Genomic DNA, 17278 nt, shown 5'->3' on the forward strand with positions numbered 1-17278 from the left:
CAAAAAAACAAACCCAGCTCTCTCTTTCTCTCTCTGCTCATTCCCTGAGAGATTCTCTACTGACAAAACACATGGCACTACGCTGATAGACCCCTGTGTCCTGGGAACTGGAGAAGCCATGTGGAAACTCCGGGCAGAGCTGAGATGCTTACAGCACCACCGGATCCAAAGACTTTCTACCCACTGGCCTGTGATCGTCCTGCATTCGACGTCATTGCACGTGTTTCATGAGTCTGAAGAGGACTTTATAGAATGATATCAGACATATGGGCTAGTATCGGACTTATGAGCTTGAACTGGACTGGGTTGGGATGCTTTCTTAATGTACCTTTTATATAAAACTGTCTTATACACACACACACACACACACACACACACAACAAAAAAGCAAACCCAATTAACTGTACATTTTTGCCCAAATCACAACGAAAAGTTACAAACAAGTGAGAGAGAGTGGGTTTGGGGTGAGTGTGGTCACCTTTGTAAGATATGATGCCATCACAGATCTCTTTGAAGATCTGAGCGAGGCGGGCTGCTCGAGCTACTTCAATGTTTTCTTCTGCAGCTGCCAACCGTCTAGTCCGGACAGACCTCGCTGTCTGCAGGGCAGAGAACTGTGTCATGAAGACATCTGGAAGGATAAAGTGAAAATCAGGTTCAGAAAAAGAGAAGTGCTATGTGGCTTTCACTTCCCCAGTGACTGCTGCCATTTGCTCCCTATTTTCCTTCAAGTGACTAAGTAGATTAGTGGGCATGGTATCCTTTCTCTTTACCTTAATAAAAATGTGGCAAACACTGGAATTTATCAGAAGGATAAATGCTACAAGTAGAGAGAGACCTAAATTACTCCCTTAGAGGCTAAACTATACTGTATAGTAGTTGTATAAGTCTAACCTCATTACTACTTAATTTAATTTGGAGGCTCTTGTATAAATTAAATAATACTTTTAATTTGCTTAGCTTAGTGACTAACATACAAGAAGGCTTCAAAAAAACTGCGGAAAATTTCCATCACTTCTTAATTCTGTTTTCCATGAATGTTTTTGAAACTCTTGCATAATAGTTATCACCAGAAGATTCAAACTAATACTTAATACTTCTACGTGTTAAAGGGTAAGATGGCAAGAAGAGAAAAAGACGATGGTCTGAACATTTCATTTCCATTGAAGAAGGGTGCTTGGCCCTGGCTGTTCCAATTCAGTATACTTTGACAAATCAGAAGATCTGTGTGTAGCATGCTCATCTGAAGGTGGGGTAACAAAGCCTTCAGACTGATACTAGGTGGCCTTCAATGACCAGTGCATCTGAGAAGGGAACACAGAGTATGTCTACTACCTATCTCCAGCCAAGTGGCTAATTTCGGGTTCGAAGATCAAGTTTGGAAGGCAGTCAGAGGGTAATTTTCCCTATTCATTATAAGATACATAGCGAAGTTAAAGAGCTTGTCTGTTTGAATCAACTAATTTTTTGCACTTGGGGGGCGTGGGGAGTGCAGCCTGTGCGGGGCAGGCGGGGCCCGGGCAGAAAACGGGGCCGCTTCCGAGCAGCTGTGCCCAGCGGAGCTTCCACGGGGATCTATGAAGCGCTGGAACTGAGATATGGAGACAAATCATGCTACTTGGGGAAAGGAGTCCTGAAAGCAGTAGAACATATCAACAAGACATTAGGTCCTGCTCTGCTGGAAAAGAAACTAAGTGTTGTTGATCAAGAAAAAGTGGACAAATTTATGATTGAGCTGGATGGGACTGAGAATAAGTGCTTTCAATGTCATCAATGGGGGCTCCCACGTGGGAAACAAGCTGGCCATGCAGGAGTTCATGATCCTGCCCGTGGGATCTAGCTCCTTCAAGGAAGCCATGCGCACTGGTGTGGAGGTCTACCATCACCTCAAGGGGGTCATCAAGTCCAAGTATGGGAAGGATGCCACCAATGTGGGCGATGAAGGCGGCTTTGCACCCAACATCCTGGAGAACAACGAGGCCCTGGAGTTGCTGAAGACGGCCATCCAGGCAGCTGGCTACCCAGACAAGGTCGTGATTGGCATGGACGTGGCAGCGTCTGAGTTCTATCGCAGCGGGAAATATGACCTGGACTTTAAGTCGCCTGATAACCCCTCAAGGCACATTACGGGGGAGAAGCTGGGGGAGCTGTACAAGAGCTTCATCAGAACTATCCTGTTGTCTCCATTGAAGACCCCTTTGATCAGGATGACTGGGCCACCTGGACCTCCTTCCTCAAGGGGGTCGACATCCAGATTGTGGGAGATGACCTCACAGTCACCAACCCCAAGAGGATTGCCCAGGCTGTTGAGAAGAAGGCCTGTAACTGCCTGCTGCTGAAGGTCAACCAAATTGGCTCTGTGACGGAGTCCATTCAGGCTTGCAAACTAGCTCAGTCTAATGGCTGGGGGGTAATGGTGATCCACCACTCGGGGAGACTGAGGACACATTCATCGCTGACCTGGTGGTGGGACTTTGCACTGGACTGGTGCCCCCTACTGCTCAGAGCGCCTGGCCAAGTACAACCAGCTCATAAGGATCGAGGAGGCTCTTGAGGACAAGGCTGTCTTTGCTGGACACAAGTTCCGTAACCTGAAGGCCAAGTGAGAAGCTGGAGACCCAAGGCGTGCCCCCCGCCGCCCCGCCCTGACAGACACAGGCCCTGGAGTCTTTCCCCTGAAATAAACACTGGTGCCAACAAAAAAAAAAGAAAGAAAGAAGCTAAAATAAAACGAGCAGGAGTGGCTCCCTGGACCTTACCAGACTTGATGTTCCCGTCATCTCGGCAGATGCCACTCCACCGGGTATACAATGATGCGGAGTGAATGTCATCACTGGTGTGCTTTACTTCTTCCTGTTTCTGCCGAATCTTCTCCCAGTTTCGGACTAAGAACACATGATGCTTTAATACAAAGTTTCTTCAAGGAAGAAAGAAGGGAGTTTAATTATTTATAAAATCAATAACTATTTGTGATATGACTACTGTATGCAAGTCACTATTAGGTGATATAAGTGAATACTTACCAGTGAATGGAGCCGTTGTAAAGGAGATGTATGAAGGGGCCTCAAAAAGTGCATAAAAATGGAATGCAAACATAACGGAATTTTCCCATGAACTTTTTGAAGCCCCTTCTAAGAGGAAAACATTCTTTTAAAATTCCTAGTGACCATCATCCTCAAAGGGTCAATATGAGTCAGAATTGACTCATAGGCAGTGAGTTTGAGAGTACCAAATGAGTATATTTTAAAGGTTAAAAACAGCATGGCTCTACGATAATAAAGGCACAAGTAAGCAAGGCACATAATTGGGACTTCTTATAATTATATATATTATATACTTTGGTTCATCGGATAACCTTAGAGGGATGCAAATAAAAAATGCAATGATATGACCTCGCCCCTATTAAGAGTGGCAATGATTAGGAAACAAAACATGCAAATAGAAAACAACAGGTATCGGCAAAGTTCTGAAGCAACTAGAACCTCTTCAACTGCTGATGAGAATGTCAAGTGATATAATCACCATGGAAACAGTATGGTGGTTACTCAAAATGTTTCATATCGAACTGTCATATGACCCAGCAATCCCAACGCTACATGTTATTCCCAGAAGCAAGACAAACAGAAAGACAAACATTAACCTATACACTAATAATTCATCTGTTTCATCACAGTACTAATCACAAAAGCCAAAAGGTGAAGCAGCCACCATGGCCATCCACAGATGAGCAGACAAGACAATGAGTAGGGGCACCTAGAGGGTGGAGTCCAAATGCAGGTCACTACGTGGGGAACATCATGCTGAGTGAGACAAGTCAGCTGCAAAAGGACAAATATTGCATGATCTCACTTAGATGAAATAAACAGAAGCCAAAGGAAAGGGGAGTTTGCGTTTAGGGGCACTGAGTTCATGTCAAGAGTAATAGAAAAATTGAAAAAGCATTGTGAGAACGGTTGCAAAACTTGAAACATGTCATCAACGTCACTGAATTGTTAATGTTTACTTTTACAATACACTTAACACAAAAAGTCAATATCATAGGTCATTCCTTTGAGATGTTTTTGCCTTATTTTAAGATTATGGGGAAAAATGGAAAGAAACAGACACAAAATTCATCCATAAATCTAGTTACCAACAAAATACCAAAACCATACCTCATTGCTATCGAGTCAACTCTGATTCACAGCAACCCTAAAGGACAGACAGAGCACAACTGTCCCTTTGGGTCTCCGAGGCTGGACATCTTCAGGGGAAAAGAAAGTCTCACTTTTCTAACAGCTGGTAGGTGTGAACTGCTGACCTCGAGGTTAGTAAGCTAAAACATAACCCAGTATGTCGCAGGGCTCCTTCTTGTTACCAATAGTCCTTAAAGACATTTTGGTGTGTTGCCATTCAGATCTTATCTTGGTGTATTTTTGTCATAATTGTGATACTCAATTTTGTACCTTGACATTTCTCACCTAATCTATTTTCCTATTCTATTCACAAACAACTGGCCAACAATATTTTAATGTCTGAATAAACTAGTGGTAGTTAGTGAAGGGCAGAGCTTTATGCAATATTTGCAAAAATTCTGAAGAAATTGTCAACAATGAGGCATGGGATCAGTTATCATAAGGAGAGATGGACTGGCAGATACATGTAAAGGTAGACAAGTTAGCATTACAAAAGGATGAACTCTACGATACTGAACTAAAGAGTGAAGGAGGTTGTGAAACAACAGTTCAAGAAAATCTGAGGAATCGACGTATTCATTGGACTTACTTCTGACAAGGACCCATCTTTATCTAAATATAGAGCAGATCAGGAATGACTATGGCGTTCCTACACCAAGCCCCTTTCAGTGTCTTAAAGTAAAATAAAATGCATAGAGCTAAAGGGAAACAAAATACATGGACACATTTTAAAAACCATGCAAGATTCAGGATATGTACCTATACATTACTTCTTAGTGCATTAAATGCCAAGACTGAGTGGTGAGTGTCCGTCCCATCATAGCATATTTTGAGGCAGTGCTGAACGTAAATGGTTATTTTAAGATATGTGGAGCACCTGGAATCTGATAGGGAAATAATTATGATTTCTACTGGTAATAAATATTATTCTACTGACATCAGGTACTGCTTACATTGGATGGTGTTGCTTTGCCTATAATCAAAATTGAGGGAAATGCTAAATTTCCATTAGAAATTAGGGAAGATAAAAATTCAATTTCCCACCCAAACTACACATGCCCCAATCTTCTGGCTAAGACTTTCTGTGTTAAGGAAACTGGCTCAACTACATAGGTAAGGATATTTTTTAACTCACAGGAAAAGAAAATAACAATAAAAAAAAATCAAGCGAGAAAGCTGCCTTTTACCTCTCTCGATTGGACATTGGCTTCATCTGTAATTGAGGGGTCAGTCTTGTTGGGGGGTTGATGTGTTCACTGGGCTCCTCAGAGAGGTGGCCTCGCTGAAAGACAGACAAACACGATCAATCAGGAGTCACCTCCAAGGGCAGGAAATCCACTCTTCGAGATGCCACAGTGCTGTTTCGTTCATTCTAAGAACTGCTCTAAGCAGCTGTTTGGGGGAAAGGAACTCATTACTTACCCTCTTCTTGAGTTTGTGCTTGGACTTCCTCTTCTCTTTGGATCGCCCAGGTTTCTTGTGTGTGCCCATGGGCTGGCTGCTTTTGCTGCTGCTGAGTCCATTCATGCGTTGGCTCTTGCCGCCAATGATTCCTCTGCATTTCTCGAAGCCACACTTACACAGTTGCTTTGAAGAGAAAGCGCAGTTAACTTTCGTTAACTTGCAGTCTTAGAGATTCAAAGACGATGTCTGAGGGTCTGAGTATCTACAAATAAATCTGAAATCGAGGAATTTTTATACAACGTAGTGGAAATTAGATGCTTGGGACAGAAAGAGGCTTTCAAAACAATAAAAAAGGCAAAGTTAACTTTAAGAAGACTTCATTATCGGAAGAGGTAAGAACTAATTGGAGACCAAAACTGATGGGGCACCTTCTTTATTCTGAGTTCTGAAAAGTGAATTGAGACCGACTTATTCCATAAAGCAGTGGTTCTGTGGAGAAAAGGCCTGGCAACATGCTTCTGTCAAGATGAGAGCCTAGGAAACCTTATGGGGTAGTTCTATTCTGTCACACAGTGTCCTGATGAGTCAGAAATGACTTGAAGGCACATCATGCAGCATTTAATCCAGAAGTAGCAACAATGAACTCAAACATACAAAAACAATCATGAAGATGGTAGAGGACTGGGCAATATTTTGTTTGAAGGCTCCACTATGATAAAGTTTAATCACCTTTTTAGGTTTATTATTCTTACCTGCTTTTCAACATTAAAGGAATGAAAGTTATAATCATAAGTGAGTTCGGTTCCAGCTGGCATATCTTTAAGAGCATACAGCCCAATCCTGTATACTCCATTAACAGACCTATAAAGAGAGACAAGAGTTAAAAGACGGGATCCTTTGTACCATACCTCAAAGCTACAAAACGGACTACAATCACTGACTTTAAATTTTCTTTGTTTTTGTATTCAATTACTGAGTTCTAAACATTTCTCCCACAACCTATTTTCCCATGTCATGCCTCCTTTATTCAGATCACACACATTGCCTTCCGAGAATGCAGTCTCCAGAGTGCTCCTTCAGCTTTTGATCTCCTCTCCAATGTATCCTGCTTGTCATACTAAAAAGCAGTTCTACTAAAGCATGCTCTATGCAGGGGGCCTCAACATTTTAAAATGGGAGGCCAGTTAACTGCCCCTCAGACCTGTTGGAGGGCTGGACTATATTTTTTTTTAAAAAACTATGAGCAAATTCCTATGCACATTGCACATATCTTATTTTGAAGTAAAAACACAAATGGGGCAAAAACACCAGGCGGCCCGGGTAAATGTCTTCAGTGGGCCGCACGTGGCCCTTAGGTCATAGTTTGAGGACGCCTGCTCTATGCTATCAATTTCAATTGTTATTTGCTGTCCAGTTGACTCTACTTCACTTCATGGAGACCCCAGGTGTCAATTATAATAAGATTTTTAACCTTTCACACTTTGTATTCAAAGTTCTTCTATCATATGGCTGTATTATACTTACTAAGTAAACTGAAATTATTTCCTATGATCTCCATCTTTCTCCCCTGAGCATCAGTATTATATCTCATTACTTTCTACCTATGTGATGCAGGATTTAGCGGGTACTGGGCTAGATGAGTCAGAGTGAGTTAAGTGCAGGGCTACTCGCTGAGAGACAGGTGCTGCAGGGCAGAGGGAAGGGATTGGCTCCTGTCAGCCCTCAGAGCAGTACTGCTCTGTCTTGGACGGTCTCTATGTATTGGAATAGATGCGACAATGGTGGTTTGGTTCTGGTTTAGGGCTTTATACATAATGATAATTATTGTTATTGGCACTTGCATTTATGGAATGCTTGATATGTTAAGAGTATTTTCTTATATTGATTGATTTAATCCTGCTAATGGCTGTATGAAATAGGTGCTATTATTAGGTATGATTATAGTCCTATTAGTAATGTCTCTATTGAGAGACAGAATGTAAGTCATTGGCCCCAAATAATATAGCTATCTATACCTGGGGGAATTAGGTTTGAAAAAAAAAAAGTAGTCCAGTTGCTTCTCGGCCTTCTGGCTAAGATCAAGTGTAGTTAAAGGTAGTCCAGTTTTAAAATCTTAACCATTATACTATACTGATAATCAATCATTAAACATCCCTTGAAGTATTTTAATCCCAATTATATATATATATATATATATATATATATATATATATATATATATATGAGCTATATGAGGCTCAAATAGTGATTACAATAATACAGCAATTAAGTGTCCTTTAAACCTCGGGGATTAAAATTCAGGCTTTTTGATTCCACAACCTCTCGTCCTCCTTGTCCCCTTGCCAATGTGGAGGAATGTTAATATTCTGAGGTTTAGCACTTATATGTAACCTCGTATCTCTCAAGTCTTTAGTATTGACTTTTCTGAATTCAGAAAACATGTCTAGTCTATTCCTGGGTCAGCACACTATGGTCTCCAGCTATATCTATCTCTGCTTTTTTGGGGGGGGGGATGAGGGTGGGATGGGGGGAATAAATAAACATAATTGGGGCTGATGAATGGGGCACAGCCACTTCCACAGGTGTATACATGGTTTGCTGCTTCTTTTACATCATGTCAGACCTATGCTTACAAAGTCTACAATATTTACTATGTGGTCCTTTATTGTAAAAAGTATATAGTAGGGGAGGTTCCTGGGTGACAGAACTACATTCAGTTGTTAACTGAAAAGGTTAGAAGTTAAAGTCCATCCAGGGGTACCTTGGAATAAAGAACTGGCAAGCTCCTACAGAAATATCAGCCAATGAAAACATTAAGGAGTATAGTTGTACTCTGAGTCAGAATCAACACGATAAAAACTGGTGGTGTCCAGTATGTGGCCCATATCATAACATTTATCCAAGGGCAAAGCTTAGAGGGTTAGAAAAGGAGGAACGGAAACAGGAAACACAGGGAGGAAGTACAGTAAGTGATGTTATATTATGAGGATTGCAATGAACGATATGAAACAAAATGTGCATGAATTATTGAATGGAAACTGATCTGTTCCATAAATCTTCATTCAATTCACAAAAACCTTAAAAAAATATAATAAGATTTAAAATTTCATTATATAGTCCCATATGTTAAAATATGTATTTTGGTACTGAGAGCAGTAAGTTAGCAGGAAGAGCTGTAAGAGCCCTAAATAAAATGATCTTTCAATAATAATAATAATAATACAATAATAATAAAACAGTCAGTAGGTTGTTCTGTCTTAGGAAAACAGCAGAGTTAGGTGGTTACTAAATAACTAGAGCACCAACTGATATTAGCTAGGACAATCAGATGGGCTTAGGAACATGGGGTATGGAACGTGGGGACCAAGTGAAGTAGAAAGTGTGGGGGGAAGGCATCTGTGGGAAGGGAGAGAAACCTCTTAGGCAAGGCTTGTGACTAATCTCATAGTACCCAGCCAGTGAGGAACTGGGGGGGGAGGTTTTAAACTAAGGGATAAAATGCTTTCAGAGGAGTTGTGAAGGGCGTCTTCCATTTTGCCCGATTTGTCTCTGGGCTTGGGTGCCTGATTTTGTAAATACGAAACAATAAAGGCCTCTTTCTCGCTAAAATGAGTACATATTGGATTTCTTGAGAATTAGTCAGCTAAAATTCCATGACAGACAACTGGCAAACTCATGTGGGATAAGGCAGTCCACCCAGTTCTCTCTCAAGAGACCCATTGGAGTATGGCCCAGGTCAGGGGTTTATACTGATCTCCCAGTTACCAAGAGGAACCAATACAGTGTCTGGAATGTCAACAATACCCACAGAATAATTAAATTTTCTTCCACGTTTCCTTTGAGAGACTAGAGCATACAAATCTAGAGGGCAGCTTGTACATAACTGTGTAACAACCATGTAGGTTCTTATACAGTGTGAAACATCGGCAAAAGTACTTCTCTGCAAGGACTTAGTACCTTCCCCAGAAAGATTGCCAGTATTCCGAGCCCTCTCAGAGTAGGAAGAGCCCTGGTGACTAACTAAAAGGATGATAGTATGACCTTACTCGAGCTGCTTCAAAGGAGAAAAATCTATTGTTTTATGCTCCCACAAAGACTACAGCCTAGATGGACTTCCAGGCAAGATGGCGACCAAGCAGCACACACACCGTGGAGAACAGTGAAAGAGGAGCCACTGAGAGGGACAGAGGGATATGCTGCATTTCCAGACAACAGGATTTTCAGCATAAAAATAAGTAGACAAAAATATACTAAAGTTGGACAGCAGAATCTCCTTAGTCATTTCTCTGCATTATATTCCCGGGTCTGTGGATAGAGGAGTTAGCAGAACTGCAGGAACGTAATTCTAAGGAACCAGCCAGGGTGGATAAAAATATAAATAGCTTTGGGAAGAAAAGCCCTGCTGAAGTAACCCACAGCCCTGGCTCCTCAGTAGCAGGGACAACACAGTCTACTGAGGTGTGCTGGGTGAGTCAACAGGACAGACAAGAGTGGTATAAGTAGAGAACACAAGCCCAGGGAGGGAGCTCCAGCCCCATTCAGCACATCTAATCCCCACTCCCTGAAGTACAGCTCCATATCCCAAGACACCCAAAAAAAGCCCAAGAACTTAAAAAAGACAGCCACTCTGGTGCAATCTTTAAAAAAAAAAAACTTTTTAAGCTTTTCTAGAATGCAACCATCACACACCCGGTTTATTAACAAAGTTTTGGCATAACAGAACAAGGAAAAACTTCAGCAGGTTTTACAAGCTCCTGAGCAAAGTCTAGAGACCAAACACACATTAATAGCACTCCTGAGTCTTACTCTAGCATTATTTTTCCTATTATCATTCTTAAAAGTATTGTCTCTTTCCCTTTCCTTTAATCCAAATACCTATAAGTTTTACTTCAGAACACTTATAAACCCACCTTTTAGCTACACTTTTCTTTTCCTAAACCCCTTTTCCCTTCTCATCTACAAAATCAAAACCTGACACTATTCTTACATTTCAAAAAGTCTTTTGTTCTTTCTATCAAATATTAATACCCGTATCTCCAACACTGCAAATCAGGCATTTTTGGTGGGTCTATATCCCTTCCTTTAATCTACCAAAAAAAAACCAACCAAACCACACAACCCCATTTTTGTTAACTATGCTCCTTTCACTCTCTCTCCCCTACTTTCTGATTGCTCACCTAACACCTAATCTAACACACTCCCCCAGATATGTAACAGAAACAGGCCATCGCCCTTTCACTGCACTACCTAACAGATGTAACTACTCCCACACGACACCCCTAATAGGTACGCCAAGATATCAAGGAAACAACAGAAGATATCACGCACACACAAAAAACCCCAAGAGAAACGGAAACAAGTAACTAAATACCAACCAGACCTAAATGTAATGCCTGAAATGGAGTAGGCCATGGATTAACAAACAAACAAACAAACAAACAAAAGAAGGATGACAGCATTTGTGCAACAGTTGAAGGAAGAGTCTGAGAGAAAAAGGGAGATAGAAAAGCTAGCAATTTCACTAGAGAAACTCCAAACAGAAACACAAAACTCAAACACTACATAAGCAGAATTTAACAACACTCTAAAGCAAAAGCAAGAACAAAAACACAGAATTGAAGACATGGAAAGCCAAATTAGTGAGTTGGAAGGCAAAGCTATAGATGCCAACCAAAAAGAACAAATAAAGAAAATGCAAAAGGGACTGTGAAAAGCTTGAGAACAATGGAGGACACAATTAAGAGGGAAAAGCTGTGGTTTATAGGGATTCCAGAAGAGGGAGAAGCAAAAAAATTCACATAGAGAATATCCTAGAACTCCTGTAAGAGAACTTTCCTCAATGTCTAATAGAGGAAGCTGAAAAAACCCCAGCCAGGAGAGATCCCAAAAAGAAGACTAACAAGCATATTATAGTCAAGATGTCTAACATCGATGACTAGGAAAAAATTCTAAGAACAGTCAGGGGGAAAAAAAAATCAATTACATACAAAGGGTCAGAAATTACTGTATACACTCGTGTATAAGCAGAGTTTTTCAGCACAAAAAATGTGCTGAAAAACTGGGGTTCAGCTTATACAAGGGTCAGTGATACCCCAGCGAGGTGTAACATCTCACTGGCCCCCCCCCTCCTCCAGGTAACGGACAAGCGCCCATTATCTCGCAGGTGATAGCTGTTTCTCTGCTGTTCATTCAAAGCCCCACTGACCCTGCAGGGCTTTGAATGGTTGTTTACTCACATCTAACTAATCAGAGCCGTCTACAGTTCCCAGAAGCACCCTCAGTGATTCACTTATCTGTGACTGCGCTCTGTCTCTCCCCTCTGGTCTGTGTTAATTCACATCCTGCATCAGCCCCCCCCCCACACACATGGACTTCCCCTCCTCCTCCTGCTTGGGGATTGGGGGGCATTACCATGAAAGTTCTTTTTCAAATTCTTGTTTTTTATCCTATTAGAAATGGATACTCTTGAACCAAAACAAAAAAACCGGAAATATGAGGCTGGTTTTCAAAATGAAGGTTGTGTCAAGAGCAGAAGAGAGCAATAACAGTATTGCAAGTAGGGAATTCTGTGTTGAAGAAAAGCAAGTGAGGGAGTGGTGGAAAATGAAGGCTGACTTGGAACAGATTCCAAAAGCTAAAAAAGCTCATCATGGTTTAACGTCTTTTTAGGGGCTCTAGAGAATGAATTGCATAAATGGGTTATGGAGTGTCGTCAAAATGGTTACTGTGTAACACGCATGGGAATCCGCATATGTGCTCTACAAATGACTAAGGATGACAAATATAAAGTACCAGGCATTGAAAAATTTGCTGCGTCAAAAGGATGGTGTACCTGCTTCATGAATAGGTTTGGCCTACTATGTTTGAGACAAAAAAACAAAGATTTCTCATAAATTGCCACAAGACCTTGAAGAAAAAAATTATGTCATTCCAGTCATTTATTATAAAACAAAGAAGGATTTATAATTATGACCTGGCAGATATTGGGAATATAGGTGAAAGTGCCATGACTTTTGATCTTCTAAGCAATAGAACTGTGGCAAGTTTAAGAGAAAAAACCAATTTTCTCAAAACCACAGGAAATGGGAAAAAAAAACCCCAAAACACTTTACAGTTGTTCTATCATCTTTGGCTAATGGAACTAAGCTGCGTCGTGTCATTATTTTTAAAAGAAAGACCTTGCCTAAAAAGATCAATTTCCTACCAAGAATTACTGTGCATGCACATGTTAAAGGCTGGATGGATGAAGACAGAACAAAAAAATGGCTGGAAGAAATTTGGAACCAACGACCAGGAACAGTCTTAAAGAAAAAGCCATCGCTACTCATTTGGAATATGTTCAGAGTCCACCCATCAGATGAAATAACAAAAATTGGCAAAATCTAGTAAAGTTACTTGAGCCGTTATTCCAGGTACACTTACATGTGTACTGCAGCCTCTGGATGTATCTTTGTATAAGTCTTTAAAGACCATGTGCGAAGGATGTGGAATGGATGCCATCTGGTTAAACCGGACTAACAAAAGGAGGAAATCTCATCAAGCCTGACATAGAGTTAATAGCAAAGTGGGTTCGAGATGCATGGGAAGACATTCCAGAAGACACGGTGTGATGTGCCTTCGAGAAATGTAGTATTAGTAATGCTACTGATAGCAGTGAAAACTGCGCTTTGTATGAAAATGACAGCAGTGATGGTGATGATGGCGATCTCAGTGAGGACAGCGTCTATGATGACCTCACACCAGCTGAAGCTCTGCATTGGGATACGGATGGTGATGAGGAATCCAGTTTTGAAGGATTTTAACTCTTTACATTTTAGCTTGGTTGCTGATTGAGCTCAGGGAACAGTACTCTGAAGGTATCATTGTTAACACCTTATTGTTTTTGTTGAACCTATTTTCTACTTACTGTGCTGGTTTACTAATTGTAAATGACTTGTCCTTTTATTTATGTTTTTTATTTAAAATAAATATTTAAATACATTACCCCACTGATGTCTCAATTTTTAGTAATTTTATTTTCATTTGTTTTGATTATTGAAACTCACTAATAGCTTCTGCATTTTCCACCCTAGGCTTATACTTGAGTTAATCAGTTTTTCTGGTTTCCCAAGTAATAATTAGGTACCTCGGCTTATACTCAGATCAGCTTATATTCGAGTATATAGATTAATCTGATTTCTCAGCAGAAACCATGTGGGCAAGAAGAAAATTTAATATCGTATACAGAGTACTGGAGGGGGAAAAATTGTCAACCTAGGAGCCTATAACCATCAATTTAATATGATAGAGAAATAAAAGTATTTGAAGAAAAGGAGAAACTCAAAGACTTCACAAAAAGAAGGCCACCACTACAAAAAAATACTCAAAGAAGTACTATAGGCAAAAAAACCAACATCAACAACACACAAACCTGAAACTAACAGAGAAGACCATTCCTCACAAAAAAACCAACACACACAGAACAACACCCAGAGCAAAGAAATAACACAGGAAGAACAGAGAAACTTAACACAACACGTAAACACAACATACATATATAAAGCAAAATGACATAAAAAATACAGACATATCAATAACTTCCCTGAAAGTTAATGGGCTAAATGCACTAGTAAATAGACAGAGAGTAGCAGAATGGATAAGAAAATAAAACCCATCAATGTGCTGCCTACAAAAACACACCTCACAAACAATGACATGAACTGATTAGAAATCAGAGGTTGGACAAAAGTATACCAAGCAAACAGCCACCAAAAGAAAGCAGGGGTAACAATATTAATCTGAGAGGATAGATTCTCTTGTTGTTGGTGGTGGTTTTTTGAGAGGATAGATTTCAAGGCAAGCAATGTAATAAGAGACAGGAACAAACACTACATAATGATAAATGGAACAATACCTCCGGAAATCGAAACTATAATAAACATATGCACCCAATGAAAGACCCTTGAAATACATCAATCAAATCTTCACAGAACTGAAAGATAATACAGGCACACCGACAATAACAATAGGAGACTTTAATACACCATTCTCGAAGAAAGACCGTCAAGAAAAAAAACTCAACAAAGAAACAAAAAAGCTCAATAACACATAAGCGAACTCAGATATATACAGAATGCTTTCTCCAACAAAACAAGTGTCCGTTCTCCCTAAGACATACGACTCATTCTCAAGAAGTTACCACATAACAGGTCACAAATCATTCCTCAACAAATTAAAATAACTGAGATCTGACAATCAATCTTCTTCAACCACAAAGCTAAAATTAGAAATCAATAATAAAATGAGCAGAAACATAAAGACAAACACATGGAGACTGAATAAAATAATACTCAAAAATGACTTGGTAATAAAGCAAACAAAGGAGGAAATTAAAAAATTCCCTGAGACAAAAGAGAATAACACTACATATCAAAACCTTTTGGATACAGTGAAAGCAGTAATCAAGGGCCAATTTATAGACACCAAGACACACAAGCAAAAAGAGGAGAAATCTAAAATCAACATCCTAACACAACACATCCACAAACGGAAACAAAGACAACAACATAATCCGTCCAATAAAGAAAGTAAAGAAATCATAAGGATCAAAGCAGAAATAAACAATATGGAAAACAAAAAAAAAAAAAAAAAGAAGGAAAAAATCAAGACATGAAGCTGGTTCTTTGAAAAAAATTAACAAAATAGATCACTGGCAAACTTAACAAAGGAAGAAAAAAAAATAGATGCAAATACCCAGAATGAGAGATGAAAACAACAGATCCAGATGGGAAAGAAAAAAAAAAAAGAATGAAGCATTTCTATGAAAAACTGTCCTCAAATTCAAAATCTACAAGAAATGTACAGATACCTAGAAACACAATACCCATTCAAATTAAAGTCCCATAACAAAAGAAGAAACAGAGCAGGTCATTAAGAAACTACCAACCAAGAAGAGTTCAGGACCAAATAGTTTCACAGGGGAATTCTACCAAATATCCTAAAAAGATGTGATGCAAATATTAGACAAACTCTTCCAGAACTTAAAAAAAAAAAATAACAAACTCCCAAATTCATTCTATGAATCCAGCATAACACTGATACCCAAACCAGGCAAAGACCCCACAAGGATGGAAAATTATATACCAATATACCTCATGAACATAGATGTTAAAATCCTCAACAAAATCCTTGCCAAAAGAATACAGCAGCAGATCAAAAAAGTAATATATCATGACCAAGTGGGTTTGTTCCAGGTATGCAAGGATGGTTCAATAGTTGAAAATCAATGTAAACCACCACATAAATAAGACACGAAATAAAAGCCAAATGTTTTGAAAATGATGGTGGCAGTCATTGTGCAATTATGCTTGATCTGACTGAATTATAGGTTGTTATAATATCTATAAGCGCTCCCAATAAAATGGATTAAAAACAAACAAAACAACCCCCTCCCATGATCATATCAAATGGATGCAGAAAAGGCATTTGACATTATAAACTTTTCTGTTAAAAACCCCCAACAAAATAGAATAGAAGGAAAATTCCTCAACATAATAAACACCATATATGAGAAACCAACAGTCAACATCATGCCAATGGGAAAAAGTTAGAAACATTCCCAATGATAACAGGGACCAGGCAAGGATGTCCCCGAATTCCATTCTTATTCAACACCAAGCTAGAAGTTTTAACTAGAGCCACCAGACAACAAAGAGAAATCAAGGGAATAAAAACAGGCAAAGGAAAAGTAAAACCCTTGGCGTTCGCAGATATGATCCTATATATAGAAAATTCAAAAGTCTCCACCAAAAGTCTGCTGGAAAACATTGAATTCAGCAAGGTAGCAGGATACAAAATTAATAACCAGAAAATCAATTGGATTCCTGCATGATGGTGAAGAGAGCCATGAAAATGACATTAAGAATTCAATATTATTTACAATAACCACACAAAAGATGAAATACTTAGGAATAAATTTACCTAAAGAAACACATGAACTATACAGACAAAATTACAGAACATTACAACAAGAAACTATATAGGACCTACATAAATGGAAGACTACACCAATGCTCATGGATAAGCAGATTTAATATTGTGAAAAAGACAATTCTACCTAAAACAACCTACAGATACAATGCTATCAATTCAAATCCCAAATAATTTCCCCCCCAAATAAATTCTTTAAGAAATAGAAAAAGTACCAATTTCATATGGGCAGACAAAAGACCCAGGATAAACAAAGAAAACTTCTTAAAAAGAAGAACCAAGTAGGAGGTCACTGCCTGACCAAAAAACCTACTACATGGCCACAGTCATCAAAACAGCCTGGTACTGATACAATGAGAGAAGTATAGACCAATTGATCATAACAAAACACCTAGACATAAATGCATCAATCTATAGGCATCTCATCTTTGACAACAGACCTAGAAATATCTAATAGGAAAAAAAAGAGTCTCTTCAACAAATGGTGTTGGACAAACTGGCTTTCCTTATGCAGAAGAATTAAACAAGATCCATACCTTTCCTCATGCACAAAAATGAACTCAAAGAAGGATTAAAGACCTAAATGTAAACCCCAAAGATCTCAGGATCATCAGTGAGAAGGTTGGAACAATCTTAGGGGCCCTGTGGCAGTGTATACATAGACCACCAAGTATGATGGAGGATACACACACACAGCAGAAGAGAAGACAAATGACTTACATACTTCACTT

The 17278-nt window shown here is 39.4% G+C and overlaps 1 protein-coding gene and 1 pseudogene across 6 annotated transcripts in view; one reads left to right on the top strand and one right to left on the bottom strand.

Annotated features, from left to right (window-relative positions):
• Nucleotides 1-17278, bottom strand: part of ASH1L (ASH1 like histone lysine methyltransferase) — a 224459-nt gene that overhangs the window by 18365 nt on the left and 188816 nt on the right. For all 6 annotated transcript variants that reach the window (XM_075562771.1, XM_075562808.1, XM_075562762.1 and 3 more), the window contains 5 exons: nucleotides 6332-6440; nucleotides 5598-5762; nucleotides 5363-5457; nucleotides 2760-2917; nucleotides 479-631 (listed from right to left, as the gene is read on the bottom strand). In XM_075562771.1, the coding sequence (XP_075418886.1) occupies nucleotides 479-631; nucleotides 2760-2917; nucleotides 5363-5457; nucleotides 5598-5762; nucleotides 6332-6440 (680 nt within the window). The remainder of the gene's footprint in view (nucleotides 1-478; nucleotides 632-2759; nucleotides 2918-5362; nucleotides 5458-5597; nucleotides 5763-6331; nucleotides 6441-17278) is intronic.
• LOC142429256 (beta-enolase pseudogene) lies at nucleotides 818-2606 on the top strand (annotated as a pseudogene).

This window comes from Tenrec ecaudatus, chromosome 1 (genome assembly GCF_050624435.1).
Source record: "Tenrec ecaudatus isolate mTenEca1 chromosome 1, mTenEca1.hap1, whole genome shotgun sequence".
Classification (NCBI taxonomy): domain Eukaryota; kingdom Metazoa; phylum Chordata; class Mammalia; order Afrosoricida; family Tenrecidae; genus Tenrec; species Tenrec ecaudatus.